We start from the raw sequence: 20,545 nt of genomic DNA, 5'->3' as shown, positions 1-20,545 counted from the left end.
TTATTATCTGTGTGAAATTTCGTATATGTTTAGATTTTTAACTCCTTGCCAACTGCTGCCAAGGCCACGTTCAATCTCCGATTCAAATATAATAATTTCCTGATCTACAAAGGATTTGACTTAATATCAATTATATGGAAGTGTAGCTAATCTTTTCCCCTGTTGTTCAACTAAACCAAGCAAACAAATATCTGTTGGATAATCCCGCTTGTGCGAAAACTTATCGAGTCGACAGATTGCGTGTCGTTGAAAGGGGTCGTTCGCACTTTCATTAGTGTGCCTTGTAGTCGACTTCTATAAAAATACACCACCCAGGGCTGGGTCAACAAAAGGAGATCGTGTACCATTTAAAAATAGTACATTGAACGCTCTCTTATTTGAAGTTTCATGCTGGTGACGTCATATTTTGTGATACGATTGTCTGTTTGTTGATATACGAAGTTCTTTCCAATTCTCTACTAGTTGCTGATGGTTACCATTGATGAGTGTCAGCCGAAAATATTCGAGTTCATTACAATATGAATATACTGCTCAACTGATTTTTTTTCTGATTTATCGGGATTTTGTTACAGAAAATGTTGAATTGTGAGATATCCATGTAGAGTGGTGGTACCCGTAAACCAGGGTAACTTTGGACAACTTTCAACAATTCCGCTTTGTATCTTGGAAAGGCTAGGGTGTAGGGGAGGCAAGTTTTGTGTTTTTCAAGGGTCATGGAGCAAAGATTAGAATTACCTAATACAAAATCTTCATAGTCATAAATGAGTAGCTACCTTATTTTTGAAAATTATCCGTGTCCAAAGTTACTCCTGCATGTGGTCATAAGGAATATAGTTGACGATACACTTTGACACAGATGAAGCAGCCACTTTCTAGAGCTCTAAATGTCACATTTTTCACGGTCCAAAGTTACCCCGTTTTGATAAAATTTGACGGGGTAACTTTGGACATCACATTTCCTTGTATTGATCTAAGGGTGAGCCCACTGAGATTTTTGCCATGGATTAAGACTACTCAGAGGTATCTGCTGCCAAGTTTTGAACCTATGAATAACATGCCATCCATGTTTGGTTGTAAGAAGTTTATTGGCCATCAATTTTGATAAAATTGACCCCGGCCATTAATTTATCAATGTTCGGTCAATTTTATCTGCTAGTGAAATGAATCCACCTTTTATTGAGACTACTTGTGGTACTGTTGCCTCATGAAAAAGAATTGGACATACAGCGGCAACCCCTTTCCATCAATAGCCACTTAAATCATTTACTGCTTTGTGTCCAAAGTTACCCTTAAGTCCAAAGTTACAAGAACATGGCAACTGTTTTCTAACATTAATTTAGGTGAAACTTTGCGAAAGTCGACGTTGAACGAAGTGGCAGTGTACGAAGACGCAAGTGAAGATAACAGCAGACTATTACTGACACTTCATATCATCAAAAAGTTGTACGACGCAATTGCTTGTCTCGACGGCTCTGACGGACATTCCAACCAGATAACCGGTATAGTTGTCCTGGTTCAAGAGTTTCAGCACAGCGGCGGTTATGACATACTTGAAACGGTCGTGGACTTGTTAATCAAAAATACGGAATCTGCATCTGTCGAACATAGGTTAAGACCCCTTTTCAAGTCGATGGCGGACTCGTGTAAACTCGCCAAGCAATTGAAAGCCAAATACTTACACGGTAGCAAGTGCAGACGAAAATGTCATCAACACTGTGACCTCGCTGTCTTGCCGCACAAGCATCACGATATCATGGGTATTGATGTCTCGCGGTATGAGAATGGTGACTTTCAGAATGCTTTCGGAAAATCGAAGAGGAAATCAGGTATGAAGCAACTAACGGGCAAGACATCACATCCAGTTTCTAAAAGCTACTCGAAGAAATCCCGCGCAGCTAAAGTCGACGATTGCCCGCCTTTGTGTGTTATCGGATGCGCGGTACACTTTATAGTTCGAAAAGTACTCCCGATGTCGCCGATTTGCGTGAGATTGGTGGCGCGTACGCTGGACACGATTGGGATTTGTCATTGCGTGCGCGTGGGCACGTTTCTCGGTCCGCTTTTGTCATGCGTGCCGCGGCTGGAGTCCGGTCTGCAAGATGCATTGCTCGGGACTGTTGCTCGCGCTTTGCTTCAAAGGATGGACGTTTCGAGCAAGGACTCGACTGAGATTTCAGAAAAGTAGGTTCAATTTTATTTTTCGAATTTAAAAGAGAAAATGTTGTTTTTATGTTACGTCAATTTGTATAGTCTCTTCATTAATAACCGTCCTCTTTCTCTCACCAGATGTGGTCAGCAACGAGATCTTGCTGTTTTTTCAGGGAACCCAAGTAGATTTTGCCTTCGTGCATTACTTAAGACAAGGGATTATGTATTAAGACTACAAGTGACTTAGTTTTCTCTTATCATTTTATTTAGTAGTAATCCAATTTGGGACAGTAGGCTCAATTCTTTTTGAATCTGGTTTCACATTTGGGATTTTATAATATAGAATGTAGTTTTGGGAATGATGGCACTTGTACATGCCACAGAAAGCTGAACAACAAACACGCAAACTGAAATCGGAATTGTGCGCATTCATCGAAATTGATACAGAATTCCACATCAGTCCAGTAGAGGTAGATTGTAATGCAGGAAGCAGAGTTTCTCTGCATGCTCACCAGTTGAACTTGTCCTCGTGCAAGACTGCTTTTTGAAATTTATTTGATATAAAATATCTGCCTTCACCTCTTCATCTCCAATAACTATATATATTACTTCAAATTTTGCACCTGTGGGTGGTGTTGTCAGTTATTTTGCGTTATCCGTGAAGATGCATTTTGAGCCTCTGATTAATTTCTAAAAATATGAGGCACCTCGACCTAATCCACCATTTGAAGCTACTCGCGTACCTTCAATTTTCTATTTCCACTTAAAGTAGCTTTGATAGGTCTTACAAATCGCTAGCTCTACTTGTAATCGAGTAGAAATTCACAGCGTAACTTCGACTTGTAGGACTACTTTTGCCATTTTGAATTCTGTCAACTGTGCGCATGTGCAAATGCAATTTATGCACAAATTGCAAAGCTAAGAACATCAATTACAGAATAGATTAAGCAATCGTCTGACTAATGCGAAGTTCACACCGGCATTTTCGCTGCACGTTTAGCCAATATGGACAATTGGACATAGCTTGATTGATGATAACGTGACTTATGTCTTACTACTATGGTTGTTGTACTCCGACACCGACATACTTATTATCATTTAGCATAAGCTAAGACTTAGCTGCAATGTGTGAAATGCTAATTGCATCATCTTGCATTTTATGCTATCTCTGATGTCAGAGTATGGATTGTGTATGTCCAAAGATGACCTGTCAGGCGCGGCAATTGATTCATTGATGTTGCAGCCATGATGTACGATCAATTAGCCTAGTCATTATATTGCCTCATTCTCTGCAACATAGTTTGCCTACTATCAAGGGCCTACTACTGAGTCGCTAGGCTATCTCAAATTCCAATGTTTTTTTCCGCTACTAATTGATATTTAATTCTATAATTACATATTATTGGCTTTCTTTAATGTAGTTCAAAAGCTCGATCCAAACTAGAGCCAATGTCATGAAAAGAATGACATGACTGGAAGTCACTGTGAGAATATATTCAAGTCACATTCAATGAGTGAAGTACATGCAGACCTTAGCAATATGTAGACAGATTGAATCCTCAGGTTCAGTTTATGCGACTGCTGTGTATGTGCTCACAACTTCCTTCTTTACACAATTATTCCAGTAGGTTGACCTAAATTGACATCCTGCAAATTGCCTTAATACTATCTAATCCTACTGCATGCATGAAATTCCCAATGAATCCTTCCAGTTACTGTCAATCTTAGGCTTGCATTTAGTTTCCTCCATTAAACTTTGTGCACCCTTACTATAAAAAATGTGGTGTTTTTGGATAATGCATCAAATATGGGCTTGGTAAAATTCATTTATAATTCTTGTTAGTCTCTGGCTGTTTACACTGCCTTGGATTTGTTTTCACATTTTAAGTACTTTCTCAATCATACAGGACGAAATCCGATGTTTCGAGTTACGAAATACCTAACGAATTTCCAGTACTGTCTGCAATACCATTTCAAAATGACAAACGTGCGGCATTGGGTAAAACCGGCGATGAGCCTATATTGGATGAGGAAAACCGCGAGAAACGGTAAGTTAAGCTATTGCTGTCAGTGGGATTTCATATAACGGTAATTGACTGCTGCATTCAGAAACCTTGCCACGTCTTTTTAGATCATTTCATCTGGGAGATCTGTTGCGAAGGACAGATGAATCTCGGTGGTTGTGTGTAGCTTCCTACAGGGACTTACTTTTTCCAAACTCTGGTGCGGGAGACGAAGAGTGAGTTGAATTTGTATATATTAGCGTTGGGAAATGTGTTGTTGACTTGAGTTTTCTGAAATTCATCGCGATATCGTTTCACATTTCAATCGGTTTGATTCTATCTTGGTGATGTGTCGATAATTTTGTAGAAATTGCCTCACACCTCACATTTCAGTCACATTAACATTGTATCCAATTTCTTCGATATTTCGATTGCATGAAGTTAGTACTTAGCAGTTTCTGACGATTGTTAATTTAAAAGCAACTCTTTTGTACTTTTCTAGTCAATCAACTTGCGACATTACACAATGCATCACGCTGAACGCCTACAATTTGCAATTCCAGAGCGATTTTTCATAGCCATGACTTGGTTACACACGATTTATTGGGGATTTCACTTTTAAATACAACTCAAAAAACTCGAGTCTGTTAATGAATGAGCTGCTATTTTTCACACAAAAATATTCAGTGGAACATAGTGCTTTATTGCAACACCATTCCAATGGTAATAGTGTGACAGCAAAATGGCACGAGAAAATGCAGTTAGATACTCAGGGATCAGTAACAGTAAATATTACTCAGACACATATAATGGTCCTTTGTCTGGTATCATTCTTTTCAATATCGTTGAATTTCTCAGGTTGCCGCTTGAACACGGTTGCGGCGTGAAAGTGAGCAAGCATTTGGCTTCAATAGCCGTCCATTTCGACGAAGAGATTCTTTGCGTTCTTCTAACTACTGTGCTCTTACCGGTTTTTCACTTTATCACAAACGAAATGGTGTGCTTGAAAAGAGATGAAACCATTGCGACATCAAGGTAAGAAAGAGTCTTGGGCGGCCTGCAGCCCCTGAACACTTGTTCTTCATTGTTGTTTCACATGTATAGTAGTGTAGACAATGCTTTCTGGGTTTATTCGAATAACCTTTTGAAACAAAATGCAGAACTACTTGATTGAGTGTTGATTGAAATTGTCACTATTTTGTTGAGAGAAGAGTCGGCTTATTTCTCATGTCACCCCTGGTATGCCAATTGCACATGTCAATTGTGTATAACATTTTAAAGCCAACACCATGAATTCACTTGAGATACAATTTGATTGCTGATATCCACAGTCAGTATAGTTCAATTTCCTTGCGCTTGTTCTGTGAGCAATATCGATATGGTGTTTGCTATAAGAGTATTTCATTTTTTCAGGAATTTGCATAGATTTCGAGTGCCAGCGTGTAATGCCATTGTACAAAGATGTAACCGGAAAGGTTAACATGTTAGAATGTGATGCACAGGAAATCATGTGTAATTCAGTAGCTTGAATCATGTATAAAATGACTCATCTTTGAAAGTTATATCAGTAATCATGCTTGTGCAGCAATACACGTTTGTTTCATATTCCATCAGGGGATTCAAGACATTGAATGTGTTGTTTATAAGTGATCTGTGCCAATCAATGGAATTATTTGACTACATTTTATTTTGGTTATCTGCAACTATTTTGACAAATGGCTTTGTGGAAGCGGGATGGATGGTGTAGGATTTTAGTTTTCCTTATGCAAACATTTCCAAGCATTGCTAAATGAGGATAACCATAATGCAACTAGGATGCTGACTTGAATTGCACCCTATTAATTTTTAATATTGGCTACCCATAGCGATTAATCTTGTCTCGTTTAGATTTAGATAGAATATTTTCTGAATTCTCGAATCTAATCTAATTTCATGACATCTTTCGATATGAAAAACTGTGATTTTTCGATTTAATAAATTGCTCCATTTTTAAGAAATGCAACGAATGCTTATTGTACCATAGCTCAAGTGTAGGCCTAGTGTAGAGAAGCAGCCTAGTCTTAACCTTTTTTGGTGTGGGGAGCTCTGAAGTCTTTCTGACGCGCTAATGCGCCCTGTTAGTTAAATAGCAATCAATGAATGTATAATAAATGGGTAGCTGATTACCAAAAAAGGTCAGCACCTTCGCCAACGCTTGACAAGTTTGTCATGCCCCCTTGTAGACCTTTCCATACTCATGAAACTCATGCACGTTCTGGTTGAAGAGAGCTGCTATATAGCAAGTTTCCAATTGAAATCGAATCTAAATATAGCCTGACTTATGGAAATACTAGAGAATCTAGAGACTGTTTTGCCTTGACATGACATCTTTCAGTTTGAAATCATGTTCAGAAATTATCTAACCAATGCATACAAACTTGACTAATCAATTGGCAGAGTGATGCCCCTGATTTATCTGATACTGATTTGATGTGAGCATTTACTTGATATGAACTACGATAACTTGATTTTTCCAATTACAGCGATATGGAAGATATGCTCTGCTTCGTATCGACACAACACCCTTTCGGCCGTATGAACGCGAGAATCCCTGTTGATTTAGTAGAGATCCTCAAAGTGGGCTTGTTCAAAGCAGATTCATTCCGAAAAATCTTTATCCGCCATTCGGGAGTCGAGATACTGTCCAAGATACTATCATTCAACTTAAAATCTGCTGATGACACTGCTGTTGAAAGCTACGAAAAGAGAATTTCCGAGACGGCCGCGTCTTGTCTAACGTTGTTACTCAGAAATTGCACTTTGCTATCGTCAGGTGTCAAAATAACAGTAACGCCGCCTTTGATTTCCAAATCTACTACACGGCCAGCATTGAAGGGTACAGTTGATGATGGCGATCGCGTTGATTCACACTCCATCTTCAGTCGGTTGGTGAAAGGGATCGTGAGATCCCCGAAATCGTCTCGAAGACGAGCTCAATCGAACGCGAACCAGCAAAGTAATTTGGTAGAAGATAGCGATCATGTGCTTGTAAAGAACGAGACCATTGTGAACGAATGTGAAGTGTTCAGTAGTGACGTTCGTGTTTTCTGGTCTGCCGTATTAGGGATTCTTCAGAAACTTTTAGGCTGCGAAAACTACCCATGTGATGATAAAAAGACCGATGTGGATGTAATACAGGAAGAGAACATTGAGAATGTGAAAGAATTTGGGCCCGGATCTTCAAAAAGCAGTGGATATCATAGTAAAAGCCAAAAATCCGGCTCTTTTGACCGCCGGGAGGATACTGATAGTAAGGTTTTCCATTTGCGAAGAAATCGTAGTACCATTATATTTCCTGATGACGATGTCGCGCTTGTGGAAGAACTGTGTAACGTATGTCGTCTTATATCAACTGTGATCCAGGACAATGACACTGTTAGAAATGAATTTTTCAAAACAGACGGTGTTGACATCTTTCTGCAGATATTAACGGCTATTACAGTCTCGTTTGATGTAGCCAAAAAGAGTCCGGATACATTGTCGACTTGCAGTGAATTGTCAGTAGATATCACGGCAAGGACTACGGGGGAGCAATTTCAAGACAAGTTGGATTCATCGAAATCGTATAGCGTCCAAGATAATCTTTTGCCCGGTTCGTCGAACCCTGAAAAAATGTCTTCAAATACTGATGGGGTCAAGAAAGAGATCGAAAACAATCTTTGCAACGAGAGGTCTGAAGAGTTCGATGACGAGATGATGGAATTGAAATTTCAAGTTCTATCGCACGTCCTGTCCGTCGCCATGATCACCTCCAAGAACCATCACAAAGTAAGTGATATTTATTTCGGGTATTTGTGGTCAAAATGCAAATGATTTCAGCGAGGGTAGTTCGATTCGCTTAATTTCAGGATGTGACCCCAAATAATTACGAAGTGTTGTCGGTTGTTCTTTCTGAGGGTAATCGTAATCATTGTTATTGTGTTCACAGCGCTGGCCTTAATTGATGAATAAATATCTTAACCAGGTAATTGTGTGTCAGAAATTGATGCTACTTATCTGATATAAGCTACACAACTGCAGCCACTCGAGGCATCTAGATTTTGCATCATTGTAGATGTGAATTGTGCACTTCAAAAGTCAGATAAGTCTATTGATCCACATCTCTATTTATAGTAGTAATGACATAATTTAACCAGCAAACTTTCATGAATGACCCTTTTAATGGGAGCGAAGTTGTCGTAATTTCTTCTAAATTATGTGAATGAGTCAGTGCGGTAAGCGGTAACCTTTAATTTGATTTATGATTGTCGCAAAAACAAAATGTCACTTTCTCCAAATCTAGAGATTGTTGGGCATGTTGGCGTTTCCCTCAGTTACTTAATATGTTTATGCCTGATCTTATAGTAGATTAATTATAATCTTGTATTTGTATGGTAACTGCTTAGGCATTGAGATACGGATATACATTTTCGATCACATATCTATTTGTATGGACCACTTAACATTAATCAATTGAATTGAACCACATATTATGTTATTATTATGTTATTGCCATTATTATTATTCATTCATTCATTAGTGCAAGAAGGCTGTGCTGCAATCATGACTTTATCCGAAGTCTTCCTGCTTCCTATATTTGCGAGGCATGATAGTTAACCAAAAACATAGCTGCAATGTAATAACATACAGGCTAGCGCAGCATTCTGGCCAAAGTTCAGACTGATTGTCAAGGTGTAATAAATACAAAACATGACATTACCATAACACCGACGCCATATCTCAAATGTCCAACTTACCTAATCATAGGGATAAGTTTTTGCAACTTTTGTAACTTTTTTAGAGCTTCGGCAGCTTCCTAAATACTGAGAATTTATGTAGTATGGTGTTCTAATCTGTAGGAATTTTATTTTGTAACTTTTTTGTTTTTCATGCAAGTTTTTACTGCAACTTTTATCAGATACCTTCCGAAATTTAACTATTTTCCATAATTATGTTTTTATTCTCTTTGATTCCCGTACCAAAAAGCTATGTGATAGATTAGTTGGATCTCGATGTTATCTATGACACAACAGTTGGCATGTAAGCTAGCAGTTGAACAACCCCAGCCAAGCACTACATTACACGAACTGAATTTGAAGTACAAGTTTGACTTGGCTTTTGGCCGAGCCCGCACAAACGGAAACTGGCTGTGTCTAGTCTTTTGAGGTCACGTTTTGCTGAGATAGCTTAGTTAGTTGAACTGTGTTTATATAAGTGCATTATTTTACGAGTAAGAAGCAATAACATTGATATCTCTTAGGATGACAGTCTAAGGGATATCCGACCTGCGCCCACCTGAGATTTTTTTTGCGGCCTGCTAATCATTTTCACTCCAAGTAGTATTTTGAACTTTGAATCTCAGCATCATGAAAATGTACCAGTCAGTATTTAGGGGCGCAGTAATAGTATAATATTGGAGCTGATGGGTTACAGAACAGAACCTTGCCAGTATGCCATACCGTACCTGACTTTCATAAAAGCATGAATGCAACTTATTGCAACTTTTGTTGAAATCAAGTGCAATTTTCTCACGATTTTACTGCAACGAAAACTTGCCCTACTAATCATAGAAGCTAGTAGCCTACTTAAGATAATATGCTTCTAATTCACTATCCAACGCTCCCCACAAAAGATTTCGTCAAGTTTAATTTGACTGATGATTGTACCTTGTAGTGTTGCTGGATGTTTCATGATGTTGTTTTTTCAGAGTGAATTTACAACGGAAGATATCGTGAGCATGGTGAAGCCTCCTCTTCAACGAAATCAGTTCATGTGCACGAAATACAGCAGATTGCTGTGTAAGAGTTTGCTGCAGGCTTCCGTGAAAACTCCCCTTCCAGTTATTACGACATCAAGGTGTTTACACAATAATGACGTTGCACCTTGCACTTTTGCAGCAATAGTATATCACTATTGATCATAGAATGCTAGGTCCATCGATATATACTGTAGTTATTGATACCACAGTTTGATTTGTCTTACTGAAACATTACTAAATTATTCTCAAGGTAATGCCGTAAAGGTGGAGATATGCAAAATGTAATGTCATTGTGTGTCGATGGAGTATTGTAATTCTGCTGGCCCTATGAAGTGAAACTACTCGTACAATCTCCTCGGATTTTGGTTCTAGAGCAGAGGTCTCAAACTCAAATGAGCTCGCGGGCCAATTTCCTAGTTTTGATGACGCCGCGGGCCGCAGCACCAATAATTAAGATATTCAATGTATTATTTCCAAGTAGGCCTTTTTTGACGGGACCTTGTAGACAGGCATTCCACAATCATCTTAGATGTGTAATTTACTATTGTAATATTCACGCTTGACACGGAAAAAATTCATATTATCAAATATTTGAATAAAATTGTTTTCGTGGCGGGCATAATTTTATTTAAATAATGAGTTATATACATCATAGGAGAGGATACATCATGCACCCCTTGTGATTCCAATGAGATTTCTCGTTACCCCTGTCCATTTTCAACACAATTTCCGATGGTACCTATATGAAAATCAGAAAGCCCATTCACATAAAATCGCGCATAGCGCCAATGCTATTTTCCAGTTCCAGCACCTCGTGCACCCTGATGTGGTGCTTCGTACCCCGATGTGGTATAAGGACCCTGGTTAAGAACTCCTGGAATAGAAATGTCCAATCGACAATGAATTCATTGGTGTTACAGCTGTAGAGCGTACTAATACCTTACTCGCCACCGATAATAACATGGATAAAGAGAACAAACAACACCCAACATGTAACCAACTATACGTCATGGGGGTCACAGAATGCCAATGGTTGCCATAAAGACCTGATTAGATATAGCTACATATCCTACGCAACGCAAGCAACGATGTTTTGATATATTACTATCCCGCATGACAGTTTCATAGATTGTTTCGTCCGTAGGAATAGCAAGTCACGGTTCCGCGTTCCGAGTCGCAAATCCTTCTCTGATTTTATCGTTCGACCCGACTAAACTCAAGTCATTTTTATTAACTCACCCAGTCAATCCCAAATTGAGTAATTTTACAAGAAGGTCGCACCAAACCAAATCACAATTTTCAGTCACGAATCATCAAGGGTCATGTTTTATCATCATGAATTACAAATGTGACGTAATAGCAGGTCTTCTACTGCATAGTAGCTTTTAAAAGTGATGTGATAGTTAAGTTTTTGGAGATTTCAGTGATCTTTATAGTAGGCCTAGTTTTAGGGTGAACTTCAAGATCTTAAATCTAAAAAAAGATATATGGCACTTGAATATATTGTTGAATACTTGAAATTCCAAAATGCCCGCGGGCCGCGTGTTTGAGACCTCTGTTCTAGAGCTTGTGCCTAGTAGGTCATCTCTTATATTACCATAAGGAGATCCTGCATCATTTAATATAGTACATTGAACTTAAGAGCTTTCTCCAATCAGATTCTTCGAAATTTCATGCAGCTGACATCATATTTTGTGATACGATTGTTGATGTACAATGTTCTTTCCCATTCTCTACTAATTACTGACGTTTACCCCTGACGAGTGTCAGCCGGAAATATTCCGGTTCATTTCAATATGAATATACTATTCAATTGTATATTGAAGTTCTGTACCTCCAAGAAGCTCTTTTACGCTACCACAAACAATATAATGCCAATTCTGCATCACATTAAGGATAAGTTGTTTTTTCACAGCATCACCAGCGCAATGGTTTCGCTGAAAAAGCGAATTTATTCCGACACAAACCCTACTTCGTCGGCCACGGGAGGTCATCGATACTCGCTCTCTTCTCGTGACGACATATCTCGGCTTAGAGAGAATTCTGTGGAGTCCATCGACTCGAACATGTTGAAAAACCGTGACTCGAGAAATTCCAGCTTCAATTACAACTTGGACGATCACTACTCCAGTGACGGATATCAAGGAGACACCGAATCTGACACGTCAGGTATTGATGTAATTTAGGCCGGAATGTTGGGGGCTGGCGTCTAGATTAGTCAGATTGTAACAGGTCTTCTGTGTTAACATTGGTTGGGTGCTGAATTGAGTCTGACCAATATTGGATTTTTGAGCTGATACTAAAACATTGATATACCCAGCTAATATTCAAAAGATATGGCATCTAGCTTAAGGCACATTTCCAAAAGTTCACATCACCGCTTTAGATCCATTTCTATGCTTGGACATGAAATTAGCTAGAAAGGCTGCATCTTGACATTGGCAAGATATAGGAGGTACTTCTATATTGCAAGTCTCGCAGTTGTAGGTTATAGTTATCTGACTCACAACATAATAGTTTGTAGTCATAAAACTATAATCTGCGACTTACAGACTAGGAATATGGATATGTTTCTTATAGCTTAAAGGAATCCAGATTGTCTGTTTAGTTTATTTCATGTTCAAGCATAGCAATTGCTTTAGTTTTGACATTGTGGAACACAGTTCCAAGTCGAGTGAGACAAACCACTGTTGGCTCGACAACAGCAACTATTTTTCAATTTTGTTTGAGTAGTTTGGTGATGCCCAGGAAAAAGTTGAATCCCTTGATGAGTGTCAGCCAAAAAGCTTCGGGAATAAATATGAATATATTATTGAAAAAGTTATACTGGTACCAAGTTTTTCCCAAGATGATATGGAATATAAGCTGCCGAAAGTTTCAATGTTTTTAAATATGTAATTCATTTGCAGAACACGGCTCCATCCCCCTTTTCGTCGATGATGATAACGGTAATGACTGTGAATCCCTTATAGAAGATGGCGATGTGATGAATCCCGAGCTTATCGAACTTCTTCTTCAAATTCTAGGAGAAGCAGGTAGCCTATTTTGAGTACCTACTTTGTAGAAAGAACCCGGAATTGAGATATAATACTGATTACATTTTATTTGTGTTTTTAGGTCAAAAATTGCAGCAGCATAACGCCTCAGAAGAGAATATTCCACTTATGTTTACGTCTCCTTTATCCACCTATAAAGGTATTCGTTCAATGATAATTGACTTTATGGGAAGTGCATTGTAAACTATCAAGTGCTAATTTGATGTTGTTTCAATAATTTATGTAAAAGAGTAAAATAGATCCCCTTCTGGATGTGCATACCAGTTATACCTGGGAGCTTTAAGTAAACATGGTTCATTATAGGGTGTATTATGTATGGAAATCTAATTTTACTATCTTTCTATTATGTTATGGATTAAAAGACATTATAAAATATATGAAAAATGTTTCATAATAACAGCCAGATGATGTTGTTTGTACGCATAGATTTGTTAAGCAAATCTTAGCCCAACTTGCTCCTTTCTACAGTAATTTTATAACCTCACAACCTCACAAGATTGTGACAGTACCAGCTGATAGCAAAAAATGAAAACAACTTCTGAAGTTTCGTTAATCAGATTTAAATAATTCAACGGTCTGTTAAATTTAGTGCTCTTACTGTTAACAATAGTTCATATCCCTCTTAAATTAACAAATTCAAATAAACCAAAAGGTGAATGTCATCTGGGTATAATAATACCCAAAACCAGTGACACTTCAGGCATGTCTGTAGTCAAGGAATTAGTTGCAAATAGTGGTGTCATAGAACACCATCCGAGAAATCATTATGAGGACTTTAGATATCCTATACAAGGTAACCTTCAATTAAGAAGGCATAAATATGTGTGATTTTTTCATATCTATACATTACCAAACATAATTCTCAATTTTGGTTTTGCAGAACACTTGGACGATATCCGATCGGTCATTGCCACTGTGACATCCTTGACTCGACAAAGTCAGAGTAATTTTGACGCGATACTGAAAGGTTCCGATCTGCCGTTGGTGTGCTTTCGGTCATTCGATAGAATACTTCAAAACTGCCGTGACAACGAAAAGGGTTGGTACTTATATTTGCAACTTTTTATATGCAGCTGGAATCACTGACTGCGATGGAATTCCTGTAGGATCAAATATAATGTAATATTGTTGGCTTAATTGATGTGTTAACTGTGTGTTTTGGAAGGTTTCATTAATCTGGATACAAATTAGGCTCATTCAATCAGATGTGGTCTCAGTAACTAATCACCAATATTCATTACTTTACGCATATACCAGTAATCAGTATGCAAGCAATTTATTGGGTGAATGTGAGACCTATTTATAGCACAAAATGGCTGGATAGTGTCCGATAAAAATTGCAATTAAAATGGTTAGAGGGTTAAAGGCCATATGTAGCATGCAAGTCTGATTCTGATTCGCTACAATGTATCATGCTATTTTATTGGTTATGTAGGACTTGGACAATATGTAAACCACTTGTACCATGTAATGAAGTCCTCTGTTTACGTGCAATTGACTTTTAGATATTCGACGAAGTATTCTGGAACTTTGCGTTGTAATCAACATGGAACAGATGTCAGCGGAACACTTGCGGCTGATCCTTTCGTTTTTCAACTCTGGAAATCCCCCGATGGTAAGCATATTGTGAAAGTCGATTGGGTTTAGATACATCCGGTGTTTGGTTGCGTGGTATTTGCTAGCACGAAGCTTTGGTGTTGAACATGCAATCGCTATCAGTCATGGCATTCAAAAAAACTTTGGGGGACGCAAATCACTGGTAACAGATTCAATTACTTGTTGCAGAAACAACTACTCAAATATCTTCTCCTGCTGGTCCGTAATCTGTGTTCGGGTCCAAGCCACTACATGCATTTTCCTGTGGAAGGGCAACCACTGGCCGAGACTGTGCGCGAAGGCGTTGAATATATCGACGAGGCTTATACGTTGTCCGTTTGGAAAATCGCGCCGTTGCGTTTGCCGATTCGTGAGTAGATAGGTTTAATATTTGTGAGCAAACTTTGACAACTAGATGATTCTGTGCATAAATTATAATAAATGATATAAAACATGAAATGAACAATTCTGTGATAAAACTATCAAACAGTAGTATAATTACTTCGAAAACATTGATGTCATGAATTCTGCAACTGTTTTAAACGAAAGGGTTTTCAGTACCTCACCAGACTCTATGAGGACTACTGGAGTTCACTTCTTGGTTATATGCTGAGAAATTGCTTTCCTGAACTGCAATATATGCCTGCTCGGCTGGAAGTACTAGTATTTTACTCTTCTGGAGTCGTATTATAAATGAATGGAATTTTAAATATAATTACTGCCACTAATTAGAAGCTCCAGTTAGCACAAATATCAGCTTTATCAGCAGAAATACTTCATGCGGACTGAAAATTCTGATGTTGGTCGGGTCCTGTATCGTCTATTTTTGATCTTGCCGGGCATAGTAAAATGTAAACTGATTTCTGTAATGTAAATCTCGTATGGCACAGAGTAGATAGATTCAATCTTCCACTTTTGCAATGTTCAGATGGGAAAATGCGGTGGCCGACATCGAATGTGGGAGTGACCGTGTCACTCTGGCTCCAAGTCGGATCGACGGAACATCCAATCAAGCAGAAAAGTCGTGCGTTGGATAGTCGTGGTAAGATGCGCTATCTGTTGTAATGCAAAGTAACGAAATACGAGAAGTGCTTTATGTTTAAATGCATTTATCATTGCATGTATGATTTGGAATCGGAAGCAGAGCTGGTTCAAAAATGACTTTTTTTCCAAATTTAACTTGCTACCCCATAAAATTGTTAGGTTGTCTGAAAATAAGATGCACTACAAAGTTAACTCAGTTCCTAACTGTAGAAGCGAAGTTATTGATATTTAAGATTTAGGACTTGAAATTATAGTATTTACAGTACGTTGAGTAGATCTATAATAAATACAATTTGAAGTATTTGCCAGCGTAAAAACTATTTTTTTCAAATCTCAAATTTTGGACTCTAATAACTTCGCTTCTACGGGCAGTCATGGAGCCAAATTTGTCGTGCATCATTTTTTTAAACAACTAAACGATTTCATGGGTTAGCCAGTGAAATTTGAAAAAATTGTATATTTATTTTATTTAAATAAATTTCACAATTTCTACTATAATAACTTAGCTTCCGCTGGTTGAAATTGAGCCAAAATTGGTGTGTGGCGTTTTTTTTAGGCAAACTAGCAATCTCATCAAGTACCCGATAAAATTTGAAAAAAGATATTTTTAAAAAGCCTTAATGATCGATGAAATGCTATTTGTATAATTTGATCTCAATCTTGTGACGATAGACACGGAACATTCCGATGAAAGCCCGCTCACCCGCGACCGTTCTTCGAACGTTGCTCCGTACCACCACCTTGTGTCAGTCGGGACCAAACAATCGATGCTTCAAATTTGGTTGGAAGGGGGAACTCTCATTTTCAGGTATTGTGGAATTTCGGAACAATCAATTAGCCTATAACTTCAACTGTGACTTTGATTGGCAAGGCAAATACATAAAACACTTATTATAGTTTTTGCCTGCTTGAAATCAGGTCTGACCCGTGTTCAACTGCTGTTCATGTTAACCCTTCTCCACTCAGACCTTCAATGCTCTGTATCGCGATAACTGAATTTTTGAATACTTTCTCATTACAATTTTCAGGTGAAACTACTTATTTTTTAGCCTTTGGAAGTTGTAAAGTTGAAAGCTATTCTATATATGTTTTGAACACGTTTATAAAATGACGGTACCTGAATATATTTTCAAAAAATGCACCGATTTGCAGTGAAATTACTTGTCTTGTGTTCGTCATGATGATTGATCCTGTAATTTCGCCTCCAATCGACTAAAAAGTATGAAACTACTTGAGTCTTTTCAAATCCTTTTTTTTGACTTTCAATGAAGTACTGTTCAGTCAATGTGTCAATGTCAATTTCTACTTTAAAAAAAATAACTCAAGTCAAGTCGAGTCAACGAAAAATTATGACTCGACACCATATCGGATCTTGGAAATGGATAATTCTTGTAATTCAGTAGAAATTTACTTTGACTTCCGTTTACGTACCAACAAGCCAAGGAGGGTTATTCTTAACTACTCTTGAGAATATCCATTTACGTATGAAATAAACCCAACTGATAAATGAGTAATCCGAAACAGGAAATTACTATATTAGGTGGTTTTCTTGAATAAAATCATCTAGCAGTGAGGTAATTACTCATACACGGTTGCCTTGTTCATGCCTGCGATTGAACTTGAATTCAGGTATATTTTGTAAAAAGAACTGCAGTAATTTGGTAACTGCATTATCTCTTGACATCTAAATCTATGATTTTATTCCAATCTCTCAGAATATGCGTGGATTCAGACGACAATAAACCTGTGGGAGTTTTGGCCCAGACCGAATGCTCCGGACTGCTGACCACCAATGGAGAATGGCAACACGTTACCTTCACCTACACGGAAAATCAACTGCCCGACAAGGTTTTTGAGTTTCACGTTTAGTTCGTAATTTATTTTATCAGTTTTTTAATACGGCTCTTCAGACTATTCTGGGTAAAGTTCACGTGATTGCGAATTGCACCAACGAACGAGACATTATTCTCGAACACAGCGTGCCTACGAGTAGCAGATCTGCAATGTCGTTAAAAAAGATCAAGGATCCCATAACGTTATTTGTGGGGCATTGGATCAGGTATACACAGTCTCCTTTTGAATACTCTACTACAGCGGTTCTCAACCGGGGGTCCGCGGACCCCTGGGGGTCCGCGAAGGATTTTCAGGGGGTCCGCGAAGCCTCCTAATTTGAAACATGATAATTAAGCTAATTTCATATTTCTAAGCGACGTTAGAAAATATATATATATGTATTTGCTTTGTGACAGCTAAAACGTTAGGGCGCACGTCTGCAGAATGATGTTTGTGATAGAATATCATGCCGTGCAAACTCATTTCAACTGTCTGGAAGCGATTTAGGTCTATGGAAGGGCCTAAATTGTCGCGTCACAAAGGGTGGAAACTGTTTACGTGCTAACGATGTCGACGTAATGGTATAGTAGCCCAACAAGCATAGATCATGATTGTTAGCAACGTTGGCGAAGAGACACTTTGCTTAAAACATATTCGGTATGGCCAAATCCAGAAAGTACTCGGAAAGCTATCTCAAAATGGGGTTTACCTCATTGACAGATGAAGACAAAGAAAAGCCACAATGCGTACTATGTCATGCTGTCCTCAGCAATGAAGCAATGAAGCCATCAAAGCTGGAGCGTCACTTGAAGCAAAAACATCCGGAGCACATCAAAAAAGACTTGTCATTCTTTCAAACACAAGAACTATCTTTGAAGCGGCAAAGACTTGATGCTAGTGGATATTTTCATCAACAAACCACCGCATGTGTTGAGGCATCATTTGAAGTGGCGTTGATCATCGCTCAGCAGAAAAAGCCTCATACCATAGGTGAAACGATTGTTAAACCCTGTGCTATGAAAATGGCAAATCGCGTATTGGGCAAAAATAGCGCAGACAAAATCAATCAGGTGTCGTTGTCTAATGACACAATTAAGAGGCGCATTTCGATTATGTCAGGTGATGTCAAAAGCCAAGTAATCGATGAGATCAAAGCTTCTCCCATGTTTTCTATACAAGTTGATGAATCAACTGATGTGGCATCATGCTCTCAGCTTTTAGTTTTTGTTCGATGCTTGCACATGGAAGACGTTAAAGAGGAATTTTTGTTTTGTAACGCTTTGGAAACAACAACGACGGCGCAAGATGTGATGGACAGCATTTCAAAGTTCTTTGAAGCTGAAGGATTGCAGTGGGAGAAGCTATGTGGTGTATGTACGGATGGAGCACCTGCGATGCTTGGATCCAAATCAGGTTTCCAAATGAAAGTAAAAGCCAAATCACCCCAAGTCAAAGGAGTACATTGCATGATACATCGGTACACCCTTGCTTGTAAGACTCTTCCAGTTTTTTTGAAGAAAGTTCTTGATTCTGTCGTGAAAGTTGTCAATTTTATCAAAAAGAGCGCTACAACTTCCCGCCTATTTAAACAACTGTGCAAAGAAATGGACTCTAACCACCAGACACTTTTATTTCACACTTCAGTACGGTGGCTCTCGAAAGGGAATGTAGTCAATCGCGTCTATGAGCTTAGAACCGAAATAAAATGGTTCTTAGAGGTGATGAACAAAGATACTGTCAGCAACTACTTCGGCGATGAAGCATGGTTACAGGGTCTGGCATATTTGGCTGACATAACTGAGCAGTTGAATAAGTTCAATTTGAGACTTCAAGGACATGATACTAACATATTGCTGTTTAGAGATGTTTTGTTGGGGTTTGTAGAAAAGATCAAACTTTGGAATAGGAAGGTCAATCAGGGTAACTTCGCAATGTTCGAAAAACTTTCTGAATTTGAAGCTGTTCATGTCAGTGCACAGATCAAGCAGGATATTAGTGAACATTTGCAGTCGCTTGAAAAAGAATTCATGAAGTATTTTCCTGATTTATCCCAAGGAGCTGAAATCTTTCCGCGGAACCCATTTTCTCCTTTGATAGACATAACCACTATTCCAGAGGAACTTCAAGATGAACTGCTGGATTTAAGGGCTGACTCGGCTGGTCGTGATATGTTCATTGAAAAATCACTTTCTAAATTTTGGTGCCTCATGTTACGATCATACCCAAAGGTATCGTCTGAAGCGTTACGTGTTATCATTCCGTTCGCCTCCACTTATCTTTGCGAAAGCGGTTTTTCTGCTCTTGTGCATATCAAATCGAAGGCGAGGAATCAATTAAACGTCGAAGATGATATGCGATTAGCGCTGTCCAAGACAATACCACGCATTTCAAGACTTTCTGATGATATGCAGCATCAAAAATCCCATTAAGTCAATTTGCTTCAAAACAATAAACGTTTTCTACAAGCACGATGTTATTTTTCACTTGATAAAAGCGCAAGGATTGCAGTTAAAAGTAGCCTACAGTTAGTGTTTGCACAAAAAAAACGACGTTCGCTGGATTATTGAGCAAAATTTGAACTAAAACTTCAGGGGGTCCGCGGGAGTCTGGCATTACCAAAAGGGGTCCGCGAAGGCAAAAAGGTTGAGAACCACTGCTCTACTAGTTACTGACGATTACCCCTGATTGACTATTGTCAGACAAAAGTATTCTGGTTTATTTCGATATGAGTATATTATTTATCGGATCGGGTTTTGGTTTATCTTCGAATAATATCCTGTACAGTGCATTTCACCTTGTAAATGTTACAATGTGCAGTGAGATATATTTAATTGAAATACATGTGAAGATGGGTTATTCGACATATGATGCGAAAGTTGACAAAAAAATCTCAACAGAAAGTAGACACGGAAAACGGTTTACTGAGCACTTAGTCAAAAAATTACCCTTTTTTAGTCAATTCACCAGCGATCAGAGTTGAATGAATCAATTTCCTGTATACATGTCTTCTGTTTTGGATCCGTAAATATTTGGGGTCGAACTTGGTAAGGGCGCGATGAGTTGAAAAAGGTTGAGAACCACTGGTTTAA

General features: G+C 38.4%; 2 protein-coding genes and 1 long non-coding RNA gene across 3 annotated transcripts in view; 2 read left to right on the top strand and 1 right to left on the bottom strand.

Annotated features, from left to right (window-relative positions):
• LOC145455406 (uncharacterized) overlaps window positions 1-11,576 on the bottom strand; it is a 59,374-nt gene extending 47,798 nt beyond the window's left edge. Inside the window, exon 1 of the long non-coding RNA XR_013920328.1 lies at window positions 10,846-11,576. This is a non-coding gene — a long non-coding RNA (uncharacterized LOC145455406). The remainder of the gene's footprint in view (window positions 1-10,845) is intronic.
• The window catches only part of LOC145455393 (lysosomal-trafficking regulator-like), a 60,949-nt gene that overhangs the window by 6,264 nt on the left and 34,140 nt on the right, over window positions 1-20,545 (top strand). Inside the window, exons 5-20 of the mRNA XM_080333363.1 lie at window positions 1,341-2,181; window positions 4,056-4,196; window positions 4,280-4,387; window positions 5,010-5,186; window positions 6,674-7,958; window positions 9,877-10,025; window positions 11,843-12,096; window positions 12,837-12,962; window positions 13,045-13,122; window positions 13,864-14,022; window positions 14,489-14,598; window positions 14,769-14,949; window positions 15,508-15,621; window positions 16,296-16,431; window positions 17,339-17,471; window positions 17,534-17,682. Coding sequence (XP_080189489.1) covers window positions 1,341-2,181; window positions 4,056-4,196; window positions 4,280-4,387; window positions 5,010-5,186; window positions 6,674-7,958; window positions 9,877-10,025; window positions 11,843-12,096; window positions 12,837-12,962; window positions 13,045-13,122; window positions 13,864-14,022; window positions 14,489-14,598; window positions 14,769-14,949; window positions 15,508-15,621; window positions 16,296-16,431; window positions 17,339-17,471; window positions 17,534-17,682 — 4,141 coding nt within the window. The remainder of the gene's footprint in view (window positions 1-1,340; window positions 2,182-4,055; window positions 4,197-4,279; window positions 4,388-5,009; window positions 5,187-6,673; window positions 7,959-9,876; window positions 10,026-11,842; window positions 12,097-12,836; window positions 12,963-13,044; window positions 13,123-13,863; window positions 14,023-14,488; window positions 14,599-14,768; window positions 14,950-15,507; window positions 15,622-16,295; window positions 16,432-17,338; window positions 17,472-17,533; window positions 17,683-20,545) is intronic.
• On the top strand, window positions 17,734-19,924 carry LOC145455397 (zinc finger BED domain-containing protein 5-like). The gene has a single exon (XM_080333366.1). The coding sequence runs from the start codon at window positions 18,116-18,118 to the stop codon at window positions 19,883-19,885; it is 1,770 nt and encodes a 589-aa protein (XP_080189492.1). The 5' UTR covers window positions 17,734-18,115; the 3' UTR covers window positions 19,886-19,924.

The sequence above is a fragment of the Botryllus schlosseri genome, chromosome 14 (assembly GCF_051294905.1).
Source record: "Botryllus schlosseri isolate E-star chromosome 14, Bs_hap1, whole genome shotgun sequence".
Lineage (NCBI taxonomy): Eukaryota > Metazoa > Chordata > Ascidiacea > Stolidobranchia > Styelidae > Botryllus > Botryllus schlosseri.
This window is presented reverse-complemented; position numbering and strand designations above follow the sequence as displayed.

What these genes read in the sequence shown, in the direction of transcription:
- LOC145455397 (XM_080333366.1), top strand. Translation starts at nt 18,116, where the DNA reads ATGGCCAAATCCAGAAAGTACTCGGAAAGCTATCTCAAAATGGGGTTT.